The 18,261-nt window shown below is 28.8% G+C and overlaps 1 protein-coding gene across 1 annotated transcript in view; it reads right to left on the bottom strand.

The window, feature by feature from the left end:
* Positions 1-17,073, bottom strand: part of LOC107440395 (uncharacterized) — a 25,832-nt gene extending 8,759 nt beyond the window's left edge. The window contains exon 1 of the mRNA XM_071185376.1: positions 17,049-17,073. Coding sequence (XP_071041477.1) covers positions 17,049-17,073 — 25 coding nt within the window. The remainder of the gene's footprint in view (positions 1-17,048) is intronic.
* Between the last annotated feature and the right edge of the window lie 1,188 nt (positions 17,074-18,261).

Below are 18,261 nucleotides of genomic sequence, written 5' to 3'. Positions count from 1 at the left end.
GCGTGAAAATATCTTTTGTGATGTAACTCTTTCAAAAGTACATAAAAATGGTTGCCAGCAGGGGTGCACATGTAGATTTATTAAATACATCTTCTGCCCCACCTAGGAATCAAATCTGGAACCCGACACTCGAAATTTTTGCTCTGTTACAATCGTACCCTGTTACAATTGACCCCACTCTCCCCTACATGACAATCCGGTCCTTAGATCAACAATTATTAAAATGTTCGCTTTTCGTGTGCTCTGTACAAAATTAAATCAAAAACTGGTTGCTGGAAAAAAGCATAAAAAGTTCAACTCATGTCAGAGTATACAAATAATTGTAGCCATGAAAAAAGGCAATGACTTTAAATTTCAAAATAAATATTCCAAATGCAATCTGAAAAATAAAAAATATCATAATAATAAGCTCATTTTCAGTAGATTATCTCAACTTTTTCATTTTTCCAGTATGGAGTAATTCATCTCTTTTCATTCTGTTTTGGTGTAAGAGATTAGAAAAGAAAATCAAGAAAACGGTTTTCATTAATTATACCCCTTTGGTGATAAATAATAGCGAAAAATTAAAAATTTTTATGTATTTGAGTTATTTCTTTTAGAAACGTTACTTTTGAATTTAAAATTATTTTATGTTTTTTTTAATGAAAACATACAAACTGAAATCTTGCGAGCATTATTTTGGATGTGAAAACTCAGCGTGTATATATTTAAAAATAAAATTAAGTTTTTCTAAGCTTTGTTTAAGAAATGATCTCTGCTAAATATTATAATGATTTAGAAAAAAAATCAGGAAATCTATTTCTAATTTATTTTATATAATTGAATGAAATCTTGAAATATGTTGGCCGGCAAACCACGGCCAAGTTTTCAGGCCACAATGTAAACTGAGTTATTAAAAATACTAAATTATAATTTCATTTAAACTTCTATACAAACAAAATCAAGTATTTTTATCAATAAAGCGTAATAGTTGAATCTACAAATTTTATTTACAAAAAATAGAAATGATACAATTTTTAAGCATTGTATAAGAATGGTAATTACTCAAGACATCTGTGGTTATGCAAACTCTCCGCATTATTTAAAAATAAAAATAATATATTCTAAAGCCATTTTTTCTGGATATTGGCCCATTTTTATTCACAAAAAAAAATCCTATCGTTTCTTAAGTAAGAAAACAAATTTAGCTTTCTTTGATTCTTCATCAGCAGCATAATATTAATGAATGTTATAAAAGTAGATGTTTCATTACTTTAGAAAATTGCGCCATCCCACATTTTAGTTGTTATCTTGATTTATATGTGTTTTTTTGCTTTATTTATATTTATCTATACATATCACATTCGGAAAACATACGGTAATATTAATGGAATGGGAGATTAAAAATAAAGGGTTATAAATATTGTATGTTATATTAATTGCTAGCAAAACACAGGCTCTTAGTACGTTTTTTGAACACACGTAATACATTACAAAAATTATTTATAAATTCAAATAATATTTTTTTAACTGTCTTTATTACTTCTATAGTTTTCTTTGATTTTATAATTAAAACAGAGAAGCAAAGTTGCATGTGCGATTACTAAGAATGTTTCTGATGTATAGAAACATTAATAGTTTAGGATTTAAACTGAATTGAGATTTTTTTTAACTCAATTACACGATTTTATAATTAAAACAGAGAAGCAAAGTTGCATGTGTGATTACTAAGAATGTTTCTGATGTATAGAAACATTAATAGTTTAGGATTTAAACTGAATTGAGATTTTTTTTAACTCAATTACACGACACTAAAAAATTTTATAGTGATAAATCATTTTATTTTCAATTTAAGGCAAATATCTCTTTTCATAAATTTGCTTTGTCCTTGTATAACCAAAAATATTAATTCAGACTAACAGACAGTTTCAAACAGTGTCTACATAGAAGGTGTAGGCCACATGTCACAAGCAACACTGTTTTTGTGACCATACATCTTAGTCAAAAGAGACAGTCTGATACGTAACAGTTAACCTGCTGATCTTGTTCAGGTTTGCTTTGACCAGGTGATAAAAAAGAAAAAAAAACGATTTTTTTATGTAGTAAAACGACATGCTTCTTCTTGTAACGTAACGCTCCCCTCTCTATTCTTAATAAATAGTTTGANTGATTACTAAGAATGTTTCTGACGTATGAAAGCATTAATAGTTTAGGATTTAAACTGAATTGTTTTTTTTTAACTAAATTAACAGACACTAATAATTTTTATAATGATAAATCGTTTTATTTTCTGTTTAATGCAAATATCTCTTTTCAGAAACTAACTTTGTCCATGTATAAGCAGAAATATTAATTCAGACTAACAGACAGTTTCAAACAGTGTCTACTTCGAAGGTGTAGGCCACATGTCACAAGTAACACTGTTTTTGTGACCATACATCTTAGTCAAAAGAGACAGTCTGATACGTAACAGTTAACCTGCTGATCTTGTTCAGGTTTGCTTTGACCAGGTGATAAAAAAGAAAAAAAAACGATTTTTTTATGTAGTAAAACGACATGCTTCTTCTTGTAACGTAACGCTCCCCTCTCTATTCTTAATAAATAGTTTGAAGATAAGGTTATCAATCATTTTCATTTAAAAAAAATTTTTTTATGAGATTAAAATAATAATCACTTGTCCATTGTTTTAATGCAATTCTGCAGAATGCTTTTTCATTTCTTTTAATAATATTGAGTGTTACAGATTTAAATACTTTAACTTCTATCTACTTATCGTCATTTAATTTCTTTTTAGCATAACGCATATCTTTCATAATACATTTAGTGTTCTTATAATGCTTTAAAACTGAAGCAAAAATATGGGTAACTTTTATTTATTATAGTTAATATTCAATTCATTAGATAATTCAAATAGCTCTGCCACCTATATTTTGGAGATCATATTAGTGTAAAGGATGAGTTTCTTGCTTAATCTACTTTCCTGAATATAGCAAATTAAGTATAGTAGGATAATCAAAAAACTATGAACAAAATACCTTAAAATTTATTCTGAAAATGTTTCAGTGTGACAATAAATTTTAGTTACATTCCTTACTATATATTTAGATGTTATATGGAATCTAGCAAAAATTGCTCCATTTCCGTCCACGAATGGTTAGGAATTAAGAAATGATTTTAATATTTCTTAATTTTTTGCGCTTCTTATTTACTCCATATATCTATTCCCATATTTTTTATGAACTGATTCGTTTCATGACAAAAAAAGTCAAAACAGTTTTAGCCTTTTTTTTCAAAATATATAGTACATTTGCAATAAAACTAACAATATTGATAAATACGATATACATATTATAAAATACAATACCGCACCATGTTGTGTAATAGAATGACAATGTTTGTGCTAGTAATCAGCGGCTGATCAGGGTCTCTGCTGAGGGTTTTGGGTTAAGCTCTACTCTTGATCGTTAGCCAAAATAAACATCCCATTGTAGTAAAAATGCTTATTGTAAAAGCGATATTTTACTGGTTTTACGATATTCTGTGATATTTTTAGTCAGCGTGGAACTGTTTACTGCTGTGGTGCAGTTAACTCGCATTAATTACAGATGGTTACGAAGATTGATTATAGAAATTTTAAAAACATTGCTATTTATTGCTCTTTCTTTCTTTTCTTAAGCCTATTCAAAATTAGTTTTATGTTTGCAAAAGAGTGAATAATTATATAAATATTTACAAAAAAAAGCAATTCTAAGCAATAAAAAGCGTAACATTTACCATATACAAATATTTATTACTTAAAATTAAAATTTGCTCTTAACTAAAGTCAATCTTTACTGATGACTTTCTAACTAAAAGAAAGAAGAGGAAGAAAAAAAATCAAAATTGAAAAACAAAAAAAAAAAAGAATGTTGAAAAGTAAAGATAGAGCAAAATAAAATCCAGCTATTATGTGAAAAGCAAGAATAACTTTTTCAGAGGCAGAAATCTTAAAAATAATCTTAAAAATTCTGTTTTTCTAAGCCTTAAGTGCTTTCCAAATAACTGGCTTTTTAAGCGGAAAAACATAAGAATTGAAAGACGCAGAACATATCCCTTGGCAATGTCGGTACCTATCGCTTTGGTACTCTAAAAAAATGAAAACACTCAGATATTTTGAAAAACTACACGAGAAAAAGCAAATACTATGTTTTTTTTCTATTTGCCTAGTATTTTTATTAGTATTCTTTCCTACGTATGTTGAATAAAATAAAATGATCTATTTTTTAAAAAAAAAAACATTGTAACCAGCTTAAACTTAATTTAGATTCATGTATTATTTGGCGATATAGCTAATCTATCCGTAACTGGCAGATTATCCGAAATTATACAGGCGTTTTTAAGATCTTAATATTTTTTTACAATTTCTTTACAGTTATTCAGTTTTAGAGTCAGAGTCAGTTTTAAACCAAAGAAGTTATTTAATGTGGAATTAGCTAGAAAAATTAATAATAAATAATATTTTTTGCGGTATTCTGCAATCTCTATTGCTTAAAAAAATTGCGGATTGACTTACGGTATACAGTAACGGCACTTTGGATGGATCATTCGCAAAATCCATTACTGTAAAATATCGTACTGTATTTTTTACAGTAATGTTTATTTATTTGGAGCAATTTATTGATTTTACGGTAATTATTACTCTAAAAATTACGGTGTATCATATTTTTTTTCTGTAACATGTTCCGGTAAAAATGAATTTTATGGTGTAAAGCTCTCTTTGGCAAAAATGATTTACCGAAAAAAGTACTCTAACTAGTTCTAAAAGTACCCTACGGTCAAAAAAGAAATGTTTATGATAACAAGTTCTAGCACTCTGAGTGCCGGTTCTTTTTACCGCAATTTGATTCGGAATTTTTTTACGGTATGCATTAGTTTGCAATCTTAATCACAGTTTAACAATCTAACTTAACTCGGACAATCTTGAAGTAAAGCAATAAAAAACAGTAGATTAATATTAATTTTTTTTTACCTGATATCACTATTGAGAAATTGAGTTTCATAATATTGCTTTTAATATTGTTACAATTAAAGAAATTAGTTTCTTAATTTAGACAGAAAAGGCAAAAATAAAAATAAACCATCTATTATTTCAAAATTCTTAAAGCTTGAATGAAGGAAACATTTGGATCATCTTTCCTCGATCGAAACAAAATGAATCAGAAGAAGAATCTTACAAGGCAAAATAAAGGTAAGTTTTGTGCTTGATTTCATAAAACGCTAAGTATATGTGTTATAAACTATACTTCCACCTCATGTGAGAACTTTTACTTTTATCCCAACCTCAAAGTTTGGTCACCCCAGCCTTAGGAGTGTCATTAGTTTTTTTTTTCGATCTGACACATATTTATCGAATTTTCATTTCAAACAAGCAGTACACCTCAAAAAATTCCGGATCATATTATTACGGTATAAAGTACCAGCACTTTGTTTGCATCATCTGTAGAATACATTTTACCGTAAAATCCATTTTATCGAGAAATCCACTTTATTGTAAAATCAACTTTTACTGTACAATATTATACCGTAATGTTTGCAATTATATTTATTAAATTAGAGTAATTCAGTGATATTACGGTAATTAATACTGTAAAAGTTATGGTGTATCAGAATTTTTGTTCTACTACATGTTCCGGTAAAAATGGATTTTACAGTAGGAAGTATCGGCAATCTGAGTTCCGGTATTTTTTACCGGAATTTCATCCAGAATTTTTTTAAGTATCTTATTTTGCTTTACATTTGCGATTACTGTGCAGTATATGGACATAAATTCTAGAAACCATTAAAATCGGCGATTCCTATTTGAAATTTCGCAATTGCCAACCCTCCTCAACACAGGACTGTGAATTAAGAGGACTAAGCGGACTAGTATCGTATCCTTCAAATATTTTGCCTAAAAAAATACTTCAGATGTCTATCATTAGGTTTTCAATGATTCCTCGAGAAATTTAGCCGTTTTCATTTAGCTATAAAGAATAGCTATTAACTTACAAATAAATTTTTTTAAAAATCAGTTATTTAAAAAAGCAAGCAGTCGATTTTTTCTTTAAGTACTATAATCTAAAAATATTTTTGTCTTACAAATTTTGTTGAAAATGTTTACCTAAAGTAATTGAAAGTGTTATGCGCGAAAGTTTAATTCGTCATTAATAGGAGAGAAATGTAAGTATACTTCGTATACTTGCATTGTATACGTCTTTTTCATGAACAGTATTACAAGAAGTCGTGCTACCATTATTTTTACTACTTTCAAATTATTTGATAAATCATTAAGCTAATAGAAAATTGAAATTTAAAGTTGAGAAGGAAACGAAAGATGGATAGTTGTACATTCAACAACTGTACATTTTAAGTAAATTAAAACTCTCAAATAAATTCTAAACTTTGAATTGTATTTTAAGAAGAAACAGATTGCTAATAAATCATATGATTTGTATTTTTTCATATCTACCAAACATTATTATTATATTAACAATATTTTTAATACTTTTCCAAATCTTAAATAAATATATACTACTGTTACTAAGAGAAATAAGAAAAAATATTGGATATAAAATCAAATTGTATGGGAATATATTAGAATAGTATTGATATCTTAAGAGAACTGCATTTTTAAATCACTATTATTTCAAACTTAAAACAATGGTAAAACAAAATAAAAACAAAGACTAAAATATATTCTGCGTTTGACATTATGCTTTTAAATTATTCACATGTAATAACTAAGCAAAAATAATAATATACAACACTTTTATTTTTATTTTTGTTTTCCCCCTCAATGCTCAACGAAGAAAAAAGTACTTTCTGAGTAATAAAAATGAGAAAATAAGCAAACAAATAATGACTGCTCTGGGACAAGTATCTAAAAACATGGTATTAGACTGTGAAAGAAGCTTTCAAAGTAGTTATGACGTGTTTGACCCTACAGTAAAATGTTTTACCAAAGTAGAAAAAAATAAAATATCAAAATGGCGACGCCATTTAGACGACAGAAGTTTTTTTTCCCCTGTAGTACCGTCATCACAATAATAATGATTTCGAAGAAACCATAAAATGAGAATTTTTTCTAATAAAAAAATGAACTACAGTTTCTCTAAACAAAATGCATTTGTTAAGATGTTTGAGAAAAAGAGCATATGAAACGAAGCAAAGTTTTTAAATTCCCAGATTACTAGTAATCATTACTCTGTTTTTCTAAATGTTTGCTTTAAAAGAGAAGTAAAAGAAGATAATGTCAACAAGTAAAACATATATTTTTCCCAGAGGAACTTTTCTATTTTAATACTTTTTTAAAGAAATCTATGTTTAAAAAAAGTAATTAAATAGATATGTAGTTAAATGTAATATTCTCTAAGGCATTAAAGTATAATATGCATGTTTAGAAATAAATATGATCATAAGAATTCATATTTCTATCATCAATATTAAACTATTAAAAACAAACTAAATTGAAAACAATATGCTTAAGTTTAAAAATTGATTAATTAGGTTCTATTAATTATTTATTTAACTGGAGTAAGTATTCTTGCTTTGAAGTACGTAGGTAACTGATAATAAATTCTAGGAACTTAACAATTTTCAGTGTCCTTTAATGATTAATTTTATCATATCCACTGAGATATAATGATTGAAATTTACGTAGATGGATCAAATATAAATGGCATTTTTTTAATAGCAGAAGACGATGATTTTATTCTTGTTATCATGACAACAATGGAACTTCGTCTAGAGTCTTAATAACTGTTTAATAGTGTTTAGCTCTTTGTAAGTTAATTCATTTATTTATTTATTTTTATTTATTTATTTTCAGTAGCTTGTATTAGAAGTGCGCATAATGTTTCTATTGCACTCACAAATCAATTATTAACAAGGAAAAATATCAAACCTATTGAAGATTTACCCAGATTACAGTCACAGTTCGGCAATGGTACCGTGTCGAAAGCGTAAGTATGCAAACGGCACCATTTATTTAACCCCTTCCTTCTCGCTCCCGTGAAAATGACGGGGTGAGGTTTCGCCCTCTATTTCTCACTCCCGTGATATTGACTGGCTGGAGTGTTCAGTAGTAACGCAGCAATAAGAATAAAACTAATTAATTTCTTTTGCCCGAAAAACATTTTATTTCTCATTTTACACACCAGATGGCAATACCAGGATGTTTTTAAGGTTATTGTAGACAGTTAGTTAATTTTAAAATAGATGTCAGCACTAATCAAATACGCGTATTTGGCAAAATAGGCACTTTTTATGACCGTTTTATTGAAAATTAACCAATCGTTATGGGGTTAAACAAGGCCGTAAAGTAATTAAAAACTTATCTCATGCTCATCGACCAAGAAAGACTCCTACGACAGAGAAAATTGACCAAGTTCGTGATCTTATTCATCAGCAAGGTGGGTGTCTAGAATTTTGAATACAAATAAAAAGGATGCAAGAAAAGACGCTAGCTATTGACTTGCTGTGAAGCAGAAGGGGATTCATTTTTGTCTCGAACGTTAACTTGCCATGAATCTTAGGTGCATCAATACACCCCTAAAGCAAAAGTATGGAATCCAGTATGGAATAGCGTTGAAAAAATGAATCTGCCCCATCCGGAACAAAATCTAGGTTATATGCTGATAAAGTACTCATAAGTGTTTTTGAAACACGTGAGGTGTTATGTACATTGATTTCCTTCATGAACTAAGAACAATTAATGCAAATTATTACTGTGAACTTTTAGAGAAAGTCAAGGCAGCCTACTGGTCCAAGAGATGTGGCCTGTCGATCCACAAAGTACTCTTACAACATAACAATGCGACACCTCATAGAGCTGCTGTAACACAAAAAAAGTTACAGGCATTATACCGGGAAACAGTTCAACAGCCTCCATACAGCCCAGATTTGGCACCTTCAGGCTACCATTTGTTTGAACCCCTTAATAAAGCTTTGAACGGTGATAGATTTGAATGAGTCAGCCGATGAAGAGATAGAAGAGCTTGTGCACGATTGGCACTACACTTAATAGAAAAAGAAACTTCCAAAACTTTTGAAAATGAGTGCCGAATTCACGGAAATTAAATTGAAAAATAACATTTTTGTTCTCTTTGTCAGTAACATTTTAATATTTAGTTAATATAGAAGCTTCATTTATATTTGAACCACACTCCAATTTAAGTCGAACAATAGCTTGACGAATGATTATTTCGAGTTGTGAGATGTATGTATATAAGAGAGATAAGTTTCTTTCTTTATTCTAGTTTTTTACTTTCATGTTTTTGTATCTCAATTTCTTAAAAGACATTATAAAAAAATAAAAATAAAATTTTTTTCTTCCAAAATAAGCACCCAACTTAGAGAAAAATGTATTTGAAATTAATAACAGATTTACAACGAATTTCACGCGAAACCGGATTCCTTTCACAAAACATTTTTATTATACAGACACATTTATTTATTTCATTTTTTAAATTGCTCCCAAATATGTTTGATCTTCTTTTCCAGATTTTTTTTTTTGAAGATTAATCTAATTTCAGGTTTTCGATTTCGGTTTTTCTTTCATTAAGCACTTAGAAATATGCCGGTTTGACTTTACAAAAAATTAAGAGAAAAGTCTTATTAAGAGAAAAGTCTCAATATATTTTTCATAACTTTAAACAAGCATGTTTCGATTTCTTTATAGAAGTTTCTCATCTTTATTCATAAAATATTTTTAGTACCTATTAATTTAGATTTATTTAATATATTTGCTTGAAACCCTTTTAAATAACATAAATAATATTCTCATAAAAATAACTGCGAACTGCAAATTTTTAAGTATTAACACAAATTAATTCCTCAACATTTTATTCGATTTCCATAGATTGGTTACCGTTATACTTCTATATTTTAATAATTTCAATTACAATTAAAAATATCACACTGATTATTTTTCGAAGTTAAATACTTTTGAAATATCTTAATTATATAAGTTATTGAGTTTTTAATGAAGAATATAGATATACTTTATATTATTCTATTGCAAATAATATTTTTGACCTTGTACTCAATATTTTACACACATATTTATCTATAGCCATACTTACGCTTCAGACATTTTCTAGAAAACTTTTTGATCTCAAAATAAGTTTAAGAAAAGTTTTGAAATGAGGAAGGAAATGGATTTATTTAAGGGAAAAATCTCCGATACCATTAACTCTTATTTTAAAAGCTTAAATATCAGTTAATCAGGTTTAAGATCCTAAAAGTAGCGCTAAGAAGAAGTAACTTTGGTAATTACATTTTAATCACGCTCTCCTGGGTCCAGTATTTAATTAAATTGCATACGAGGTAGATATTTCAAACTTTTCATTCAAAAGAAAAAGTAAGTTTCACAGATTAATATTCGTTCATTAAAGAAGAAAGAACGAGAATAATGTAGAGCAGGTATTTAAAAAGTAAAAGATTTGAAAGAAATATGAATATATTTTATTTAATCAAATATTGAAAGAATGTAAAATTTTATGATGATTGATATTTTACTTGTTAAAGTGCCCACCACTGAAGGTCATAGCATTATGAGTGGTATTCATTCAATGAATTGTTATATATATNGCCACAGGGATATATATATATATATATATATATACCTGTACTTTTGCCAACACTATACTTTCCAAATTATTAAAACAAGTAGAAAAATAATGCAATAGATAAATATGTAGTAGCTAAATAAAATTATCTCAAAGAAACACTAATGGATTTTTCTGCAATGTTTTGGTATCTTTTAACAGTTCGAAAATCATGAAAGAAAAGTAACCAAGATGCTTGTAAAAAAAACGAATCCTCTCTAAAAAGAATAAATAAATAAATAAAATTAAATTTTGAAGAAAACCAAAAAAATTATACATAAATATTATAGATTAAAGCTGACACCTAAAGTACTTTGAATAAACTCATTTTTTTAATAACCTGCTTATCAATAATCCCTTTTAAATTTTGAAAGTTGCATTTTTTAGATGTGAGGCTGTTATATGTCTGTTATATGAGACTGTTATATAAGACTGTTATATTCGCGAAGTACGAGATAACTTGTATTCCATGAACATTTATTTCATTGTTATATTAATGAGTATTGTCATTGATTGTAATTTTTTTAGTATTTTTTGTAAATAAAATAAAAAGTTTTTAAAAGAATTTGTGGTTTGTTTCAATTTTAGAGCTGCAGTGTAACTCTTAGCACAAAGAGTGGAACAAAAGCTCATCCCTGCAGCGACGAAAGTCTTATGCCACCTTCACAAGCTTCCTCAGTAGACATCTAAAATCTTTGAAAGATACTTGCACCAACTGTTCTTCTGAGCAGATTTCCCCACATCATATTCTTGCATGTTTGGGACTCACCAGGAAGAAAAAATTTGTAATACGTTGATGCTTTTGGATAAAGTTAGGGTGTACAAAGTCATTGACCTGATTTAACCCTGACAGTTTTAGGGGATTAACAGCAACAAAAATAATTAGAAAAATCAATAGCTTGACAACAAAATAGTGTAAAGAAACACACATTTTACAAGTGTAATTTGACTTGATTTTTTACAACTGTAAGTTCATGAAAATAGATTGACAGAAAAATAAGTTTGAACTAAACCCTACCATGTCATTTTGAGCAACAAATCGAAATCAGTCTTTATCATCATTTGGAAGAAATCAGAATTTTAGAAATCAATCTTTATTACGCGAAATCCTGAGACAAGATACAGTAGAGGAAAAGCTACATATTTTCTAAAGTTGAGAGAATCACATAACAGTAAGAAACCATTGACATGCTGATTTACCATACGCTTATGAATTTTATGCTATCACGAGTGGCTACTTAAGCCTCTTTTTTGATTAAGTTTAATATTAATAGAAAAACATTTCATATTAAAAATTAAGCAATTATTGCAAAATTTGGTCTATAGTTAAGCTTAATGTTTAAATTCATGAAATATTCTGAAACATATGCAATAAACAAAACATCGAAGCTTAAGTTATTCTTCAATGTGCAATAGCTAACGCCAACAGTTGGAATTCAATATTTAGCTTAGATTAAATGATTTCGGAATAATAAAAAACTAAAATAAATGTACATATACTGCTCAAAGCAGTTACTAGTCAAAATGAAAATATAAAAAGTATTTCTTTTCTTATACTTTTAATGTTTGGATATTGATTTTAAATTAATAAGCTTCTGATTTCGATTTTATAAGATCAATAATTACATAATAATAGAATAAATCAATCACAAATAATTTTACAATTTAGAAATAAAATATGATAATGATTAAAAAAAGTTTAAGAATTGAAATAGCTTGTAAAATTCAAATTTCAACAAAATAGAAATTTTTGACGTAACAAATTCTATTTATTTAAGAAAGAAAAAAGAAATATTAAAGAAATATGTATGATCAGTTATGCATAAACCATTATTATTAACACAATTCACAATTTTAAATTTAATACGAAATGTATTCACCTGAAAAAAGCTTGACGGAGAAATGTTCAAAACACAAAAAAGTAGGAATAACATTAAAAGTATCATATTACAGATCTACTGAAGCTCGAGTCGAAGCTGAGTTGAAGGCTGCAAACGATCTTAGACCAAAGATTAGGTCATTCTGTCTGTTTTGTTGATCTTATTTATCTGATGAAAGTTTTTAAAAGATTTCTTTTTAATTTTTGATGAATTTGAATTAGTACTATTTTCAATGAAAGTTAACTCTATCTAAACTGTGTTGCTTTAAAATACCTATAAAGTTAATTCAAATAAATTTATCTGTTGACTAGAATGTATTTTTACGTATGTTGTTGACTGCTTACACTTCAGACTCAATCGAACACTTCCCCGGTAGGCGGATCATGGGTTGGAGATTCGGTTCTCTCGTCGTCGGGATAACCATGGGAGGGTTTTTTTTTTTTTAAAAAAACCGATAAAGATTTGAGGTTAATATATGAGTATAATATTAAGGTTTCTATATGTTTTTTTTTTTTTTAATTTTAAAAAAATTTTAGTTTACGAGTCAAATAGCTAACCGATATTTTCAATCCTAAATGTTTAGGTGATTTACTATTTGCCGATGAAGAAATATTAATATTGTTAAAATTAATTGACGTCTCAAATCTTTTCTAGGAAGCTAATTTTATATTTTTTCTTCTTAATCTAATTTTGATGGAAAATGCGTTTCACATAATGTACAAAATCCAAATTGTTTCAACTTAAAATTTGAATAAAATAAATTAAAAGAAATAGTATTTTTGTTTTGCACAAATAGTTAAAAGGATTTTATTTATTCAGTGAGTTATTTATACTATAACAATTTTTTTAGTTTTACTTGCAGACAATTCATTTCCTTCTTACTCCGTTACAATTAAATATTTTTTTAATAAATAATTTTCCCTTTAAGTATATACTATAAACTAAACATATCGGAATATATATTTTCCCGAATCACTACTTTTGTTTGCTCTTAGATAACTACATATATTATTTATTTAATGGCTTTATGATATTAGCTTACTGAAAGAGTAGGATTAACGAACATATTTAAAATTAATGTACAAATAGTTCATTGTTTGCTCAGTCATTTGTTGTATTTACTCGTTAATCCCTGTACCGAAGTAACAAGTCTCGAATATAATATTTATTTACAAACCAAATTTAAATAAATACTGAATTTCTATTTCAAAGAAACCAATAATTATTCATTCGTTAGACTATTTTCATAAATAATTTTTTACAGGTGGTAATAAGTTCTGTAAATAAGCTGTCTTAAGCCGTAATTTTCCGAGTTCGTTTAAAAAGAAGTAAGGCGTGGGAAATGTTGTAAAATAAGTCTGGAAATTACCACTAATCCATGTATTATACGATTTTTATAAGCCTAAAAGATATGTTGTTGAGTTCAAAAATTCTATTGTTAATACTTTATTGTAAGTTTGAGGTGAAATATCTGTCGGAAGTTTTTCTTTTGATTACAAGCTTGGTAACGGATTTGAATTATTTCGAATTATTATTAATGTTTATAAAAGATTCTCAGTTACAAGCTTGAAAAAACTGATGTAGTTTTTGAATAAGTGTGACTTTATTTAAGAATAACCAGTGACAAATTCAAACTATTGCAACAGAATTTTAAATTTCGTGAAAAATCATGGAGAAACAATATAATTACCGTGATATAATTACCGCGCGGTATTGTAATGCCAATTCTGGTAAAAAAAAATATGTACAGTATTTATTAAAATAGTGGGACAATTTCATATTTAATAGTTTAGAAATACAGAGTCTAAAAATCTAGTTATTCTTCGCATTTTATTGAAAGTCTTAGTTGCAGTTCTCTCTGCTTCATACTACATTGAGGAAAAAAATTTTATAAAATTATCATAACCTATGGTAATGACATTTCTGGTATAAAAAAAAATCAGAATTCTGATTAATAAAACCAAAATCTTCTTTTCGTAGCGGAAAAAAAACCCAAAATTTTCATCAAACCGGTTTTAAATCATTGATGTGGTATTTTTTTCCGTTAATATGGTAAAGGTTTACCGGAATTTTTTGGTTTTCAATTATCTCACATTTATTACCACACATTTAATAAAAATAAAAAACTGAAAAGTAAATTTGACGAAATAAATTATTTTTAAGCCCCTTTAAGATATCATGAATAAGCCAAATTTACCAAATCTTATCCCATATATTAAAACTATATGTTATTGTTAATTTTTAAAAAACACATTCCTAAAGCGCTTTGGTAAAAACTACTAACTTTTTGGTGCACCAGTAGAGCCAGAAACACAGAAACTACGAATGGAAATTTTAACCGTAAAAATTTTGAACTTTTTGATGCTCCTACAGAGCCGGAAACACAGTCAATTTTACCAAATTCTGGCAGTTAGACCATTTTTTTTTCTCAGTGCTGATATAAGATTTAGGATTATTAATAGCGTTTATAAGAGATTCTCAGTTATTGGATTAATGAACCAAAATTGTTGTTTAATTTGAGTAGCCTTATGTAAGAGCAAAAAATACGAACTCAAAACATCGCACCAAAGTTTTAAATCTTGGAAGAAAATCTTTGTTGAAAGTAGTATTCTGACAGAAAATCAAATCTGTGAAAAAATCAAATTAGAAAAAGCCCTGATTTCTCTAAGGGCTGAACTTTTATTTTTGTTGAAAAGAGTTAGACACTCACCTGGATAATTAGAATATTTTTATCAAGTAAGTCAAAGAAAAAGCAGAACTTACAAAGCAGAGAATTTCTACATTTTTAGTACAGTTCAGGTAATCGAAATAAGCTATCTTACAAAATCATTTTTAATTCTTTTATTAAAAATGAATAGGCGAGCGTTGCTTCATGCATAGGTGCTTTAAATTTCAAAGAAACTTATAAACTTGATAAACTGATTATCTCTATATTCTTCTGGAATATGACATATTAAATAAATTAGGAAGTGTCACTTCCATCTTTCCGTACAATTTTATTATAAGTGACAGTGCGAGAAAAATCAGGACTATTTGAAGAATTATTTCCCTTGACATTTATTAGATACATCAGATATTTACATAATTCAAATGATGGGAAACTTCACTTATTCATTCATTTTGTTGAATTTGAAATGAAGACATGCAATTCACATATAATTTAAGATAGTATGTAGGTTAAAAGTAATAATAAAAAAATTAATACGTTATACCACTCAAACAATCTTGTAAACTACGTTAATAAGAGGTTAAAGTGTGTTGCGAGAGGTTTAGAGTGTGTAAACGTTAATATGGTGATACGTTGAACCGCACTATCGTATTTAAACTTTATTTCATGATACAAAAAAAAATTGAACTAGTTTTGAGTTTACGACTACCAATGTTCAACTTCGAAGCCCTATAATTTTGAACCCAATCCGGAAAGTAGGGGAACTCCTAGATCAGGTATCGGGAGAAACTTGATTTCGTGGACGAATTTCGTATTTAAGACGGAACTAACGCGTAGTTGCGTTACAAGGAGAGGAAAACCCCGAAACTTCCCTCAGTTAGCCTGACAGAAAAGGGATTCTAACCCATGTTCCATCAACCATTGAGGAAAATTTACGTCAGTACTGTGGTTGGTGAGTGCCGGGTGCGGAACATCTATCAACCAGTCATTGCTGGCATTCGAACTTGGGATACCTCATAGGGAAGCAATCGCTGTATCCCCTAACTAAATATCTTATTAAATTTGAAACAATTTAGCACTGTATTATAATTCAAAGTATGAATAAAGTTAAAACATGAGGGTTAAGGAATTTATTTAACATAACATAACTTTAAAATTTAACATTATATAGCTGTAAAATAACTAATTATAAGAAGGAAAAAAAGATATTCAAGAAAAAATAGATAGAAATAAGATATGTATGTGAAAATAAAGAAAATTAATAAGGAAATATATTAATAATAAAATAATATAAAATTATATTCAAAACTTGAAAATGCTCTTTAGATCGGAAAATATCTTGATGATTGGTATAACATTATTATGCCAAATAGTTATGCTTGCAACTATATAAATGCTTAATACAAATATAAATGCATAATATAAATGCTTAAATTTTGAAAATCATTATTTTCTTATTTTAAAACTAGTATACCCCATTTTATTGATACCATGAGAAAAGAAGTATGGTCAAAACTACCAGAATATAGTAAAACATATCGTGTTTTCAGCTCTATGGAAACTTAGAAACCTCGGTAGTTTTAATCGAAGTGCTTTAGCAATGATTTAATTGAAATAAACAAAAAAATATATATTTTTATAATACGGTAAATGTAGTAAAGTTTGGTCACTTTATCTTGTTAAGTTAGAACAAGTCATAAAAATTATTTATTAGGTTAAATTTTACTTTTCACTTTTATATTTTTACTAAATGTGCGATAACGAGAACAGCAGTTTTGAAAACCAGAATTCCCAGTAAAACTTTACCATATAAACGGAAAAAATATCAAACGAATGGTTTAAATACGGTTTGATGAAGTTTTTGGTTTTATTAATCAGAATTCTGATTTTTTTTACCGGAAATGTCATTACCATATGGCATGGTAATTTTAGCAGACTTTTTTTCCTTTATGTAGTATCAAGCAGAAAGAACCACGAATAAAACTGGCAAAAAATACGAAGAATAGCTAGATTTTTTTGACTCTGTATTTCTGAACGATTAAATATAAAATTGTCTCACTATTTTAATAAAGCCTTCAAATGTACACTCATGTCCATAAATTAAGGATAATGAAGTTCATGCACAGAAAGAGACAGAAGCCAAACAAATTTGACTTATTTGTAAAGTCTATGTATTAAACAAAAGGTAAAGAGCAAAAAAGATGCTATATGTTTGACATAATTAATAAAAATTGCGATTTTTACTCCCTGGAGCAAATTTCAAAAAAGAACCTATTTACAAAAAACAGTATAACATGGTTAGTATGATGGTTAATACGGAGTATGTCTCCCGGACGATGCAATACAGGCCGTACAACGCCTAGGCATGCTGAGTATCAAATTATCAATCTAATCTTGGGGAATATTACACCACTCATCAAGCAATGCCCTCCGCAAGTCCGGTAGACAGATGGGAGGGGGTTGACGGGCTGCAATTCGTCGGCCAGCATATCCCACACATGCTCTATTTGATTCAAGTCCGGTGAGTATGCTGGCCAATCCATACGGGTGATATCCTCCAATTGAAGGCATTCGTCTACTATGTTTGCACGGTGAAGACGAGCGTTGTCGTCCATAAACAAAAATTCAGCACCCATGGCGCCCCGAAACAAACGTACATGTTGTTCCAGAATGACATCCCTATAGATGTAGCTTGTCATCGTTACACTCTGAACATGCAGGTCAGTTCTGGAACCAAGAATAATTCCTCCCCAAACGGGCCATCCTGCACCACCGTAACGGTGTCGTTCAATGGTGTTGTCTTGGTGGTAACGGGTACCTGGCGCTCTCCATATGAAAGTCCGGCGAGAATCAGACTGCAAACTAAACCTGGACTCGTCGGAAAAGATCACGCAAGACCACTGTTGCGGTGTCCACAATGCATGCCCTCTACTCCAGGCTAATCGCAGGCAACAGTGAGTTGCGGTAAGTGGAACACATCTGACAGGCCTACGAGCATATAGACCAATGTGCCCTAAGCGTCTGTACACGGTCTGCCTTGTCATACCGGTAGCTGAAGAGAGCTGACGAGACAAGTTTGATGCTGTGCTCCGTCTGTTTCTTTTGGCGG

This window comes from Parasteatoda tepidariorum, chromosome 1 (assembly GCF_043381705.1).
Source record: "Parasteatoda tepidariorum isolate YZ-2023 chromosome 1, CAS_Ptep_4.0, whole genome shotgun sequence".
NCBI lineage: Eukaryota > Metazoa > Arthropoda > Arachnida > Araneae > Theridiidae > Parasteatoda > Parasteatoda tepidariorum.
The sequence above is the reverse complement of the archived record's forward strand: the minus strand, read 5'-3'. Positions and strand labels throughout refer to the sequence as shown.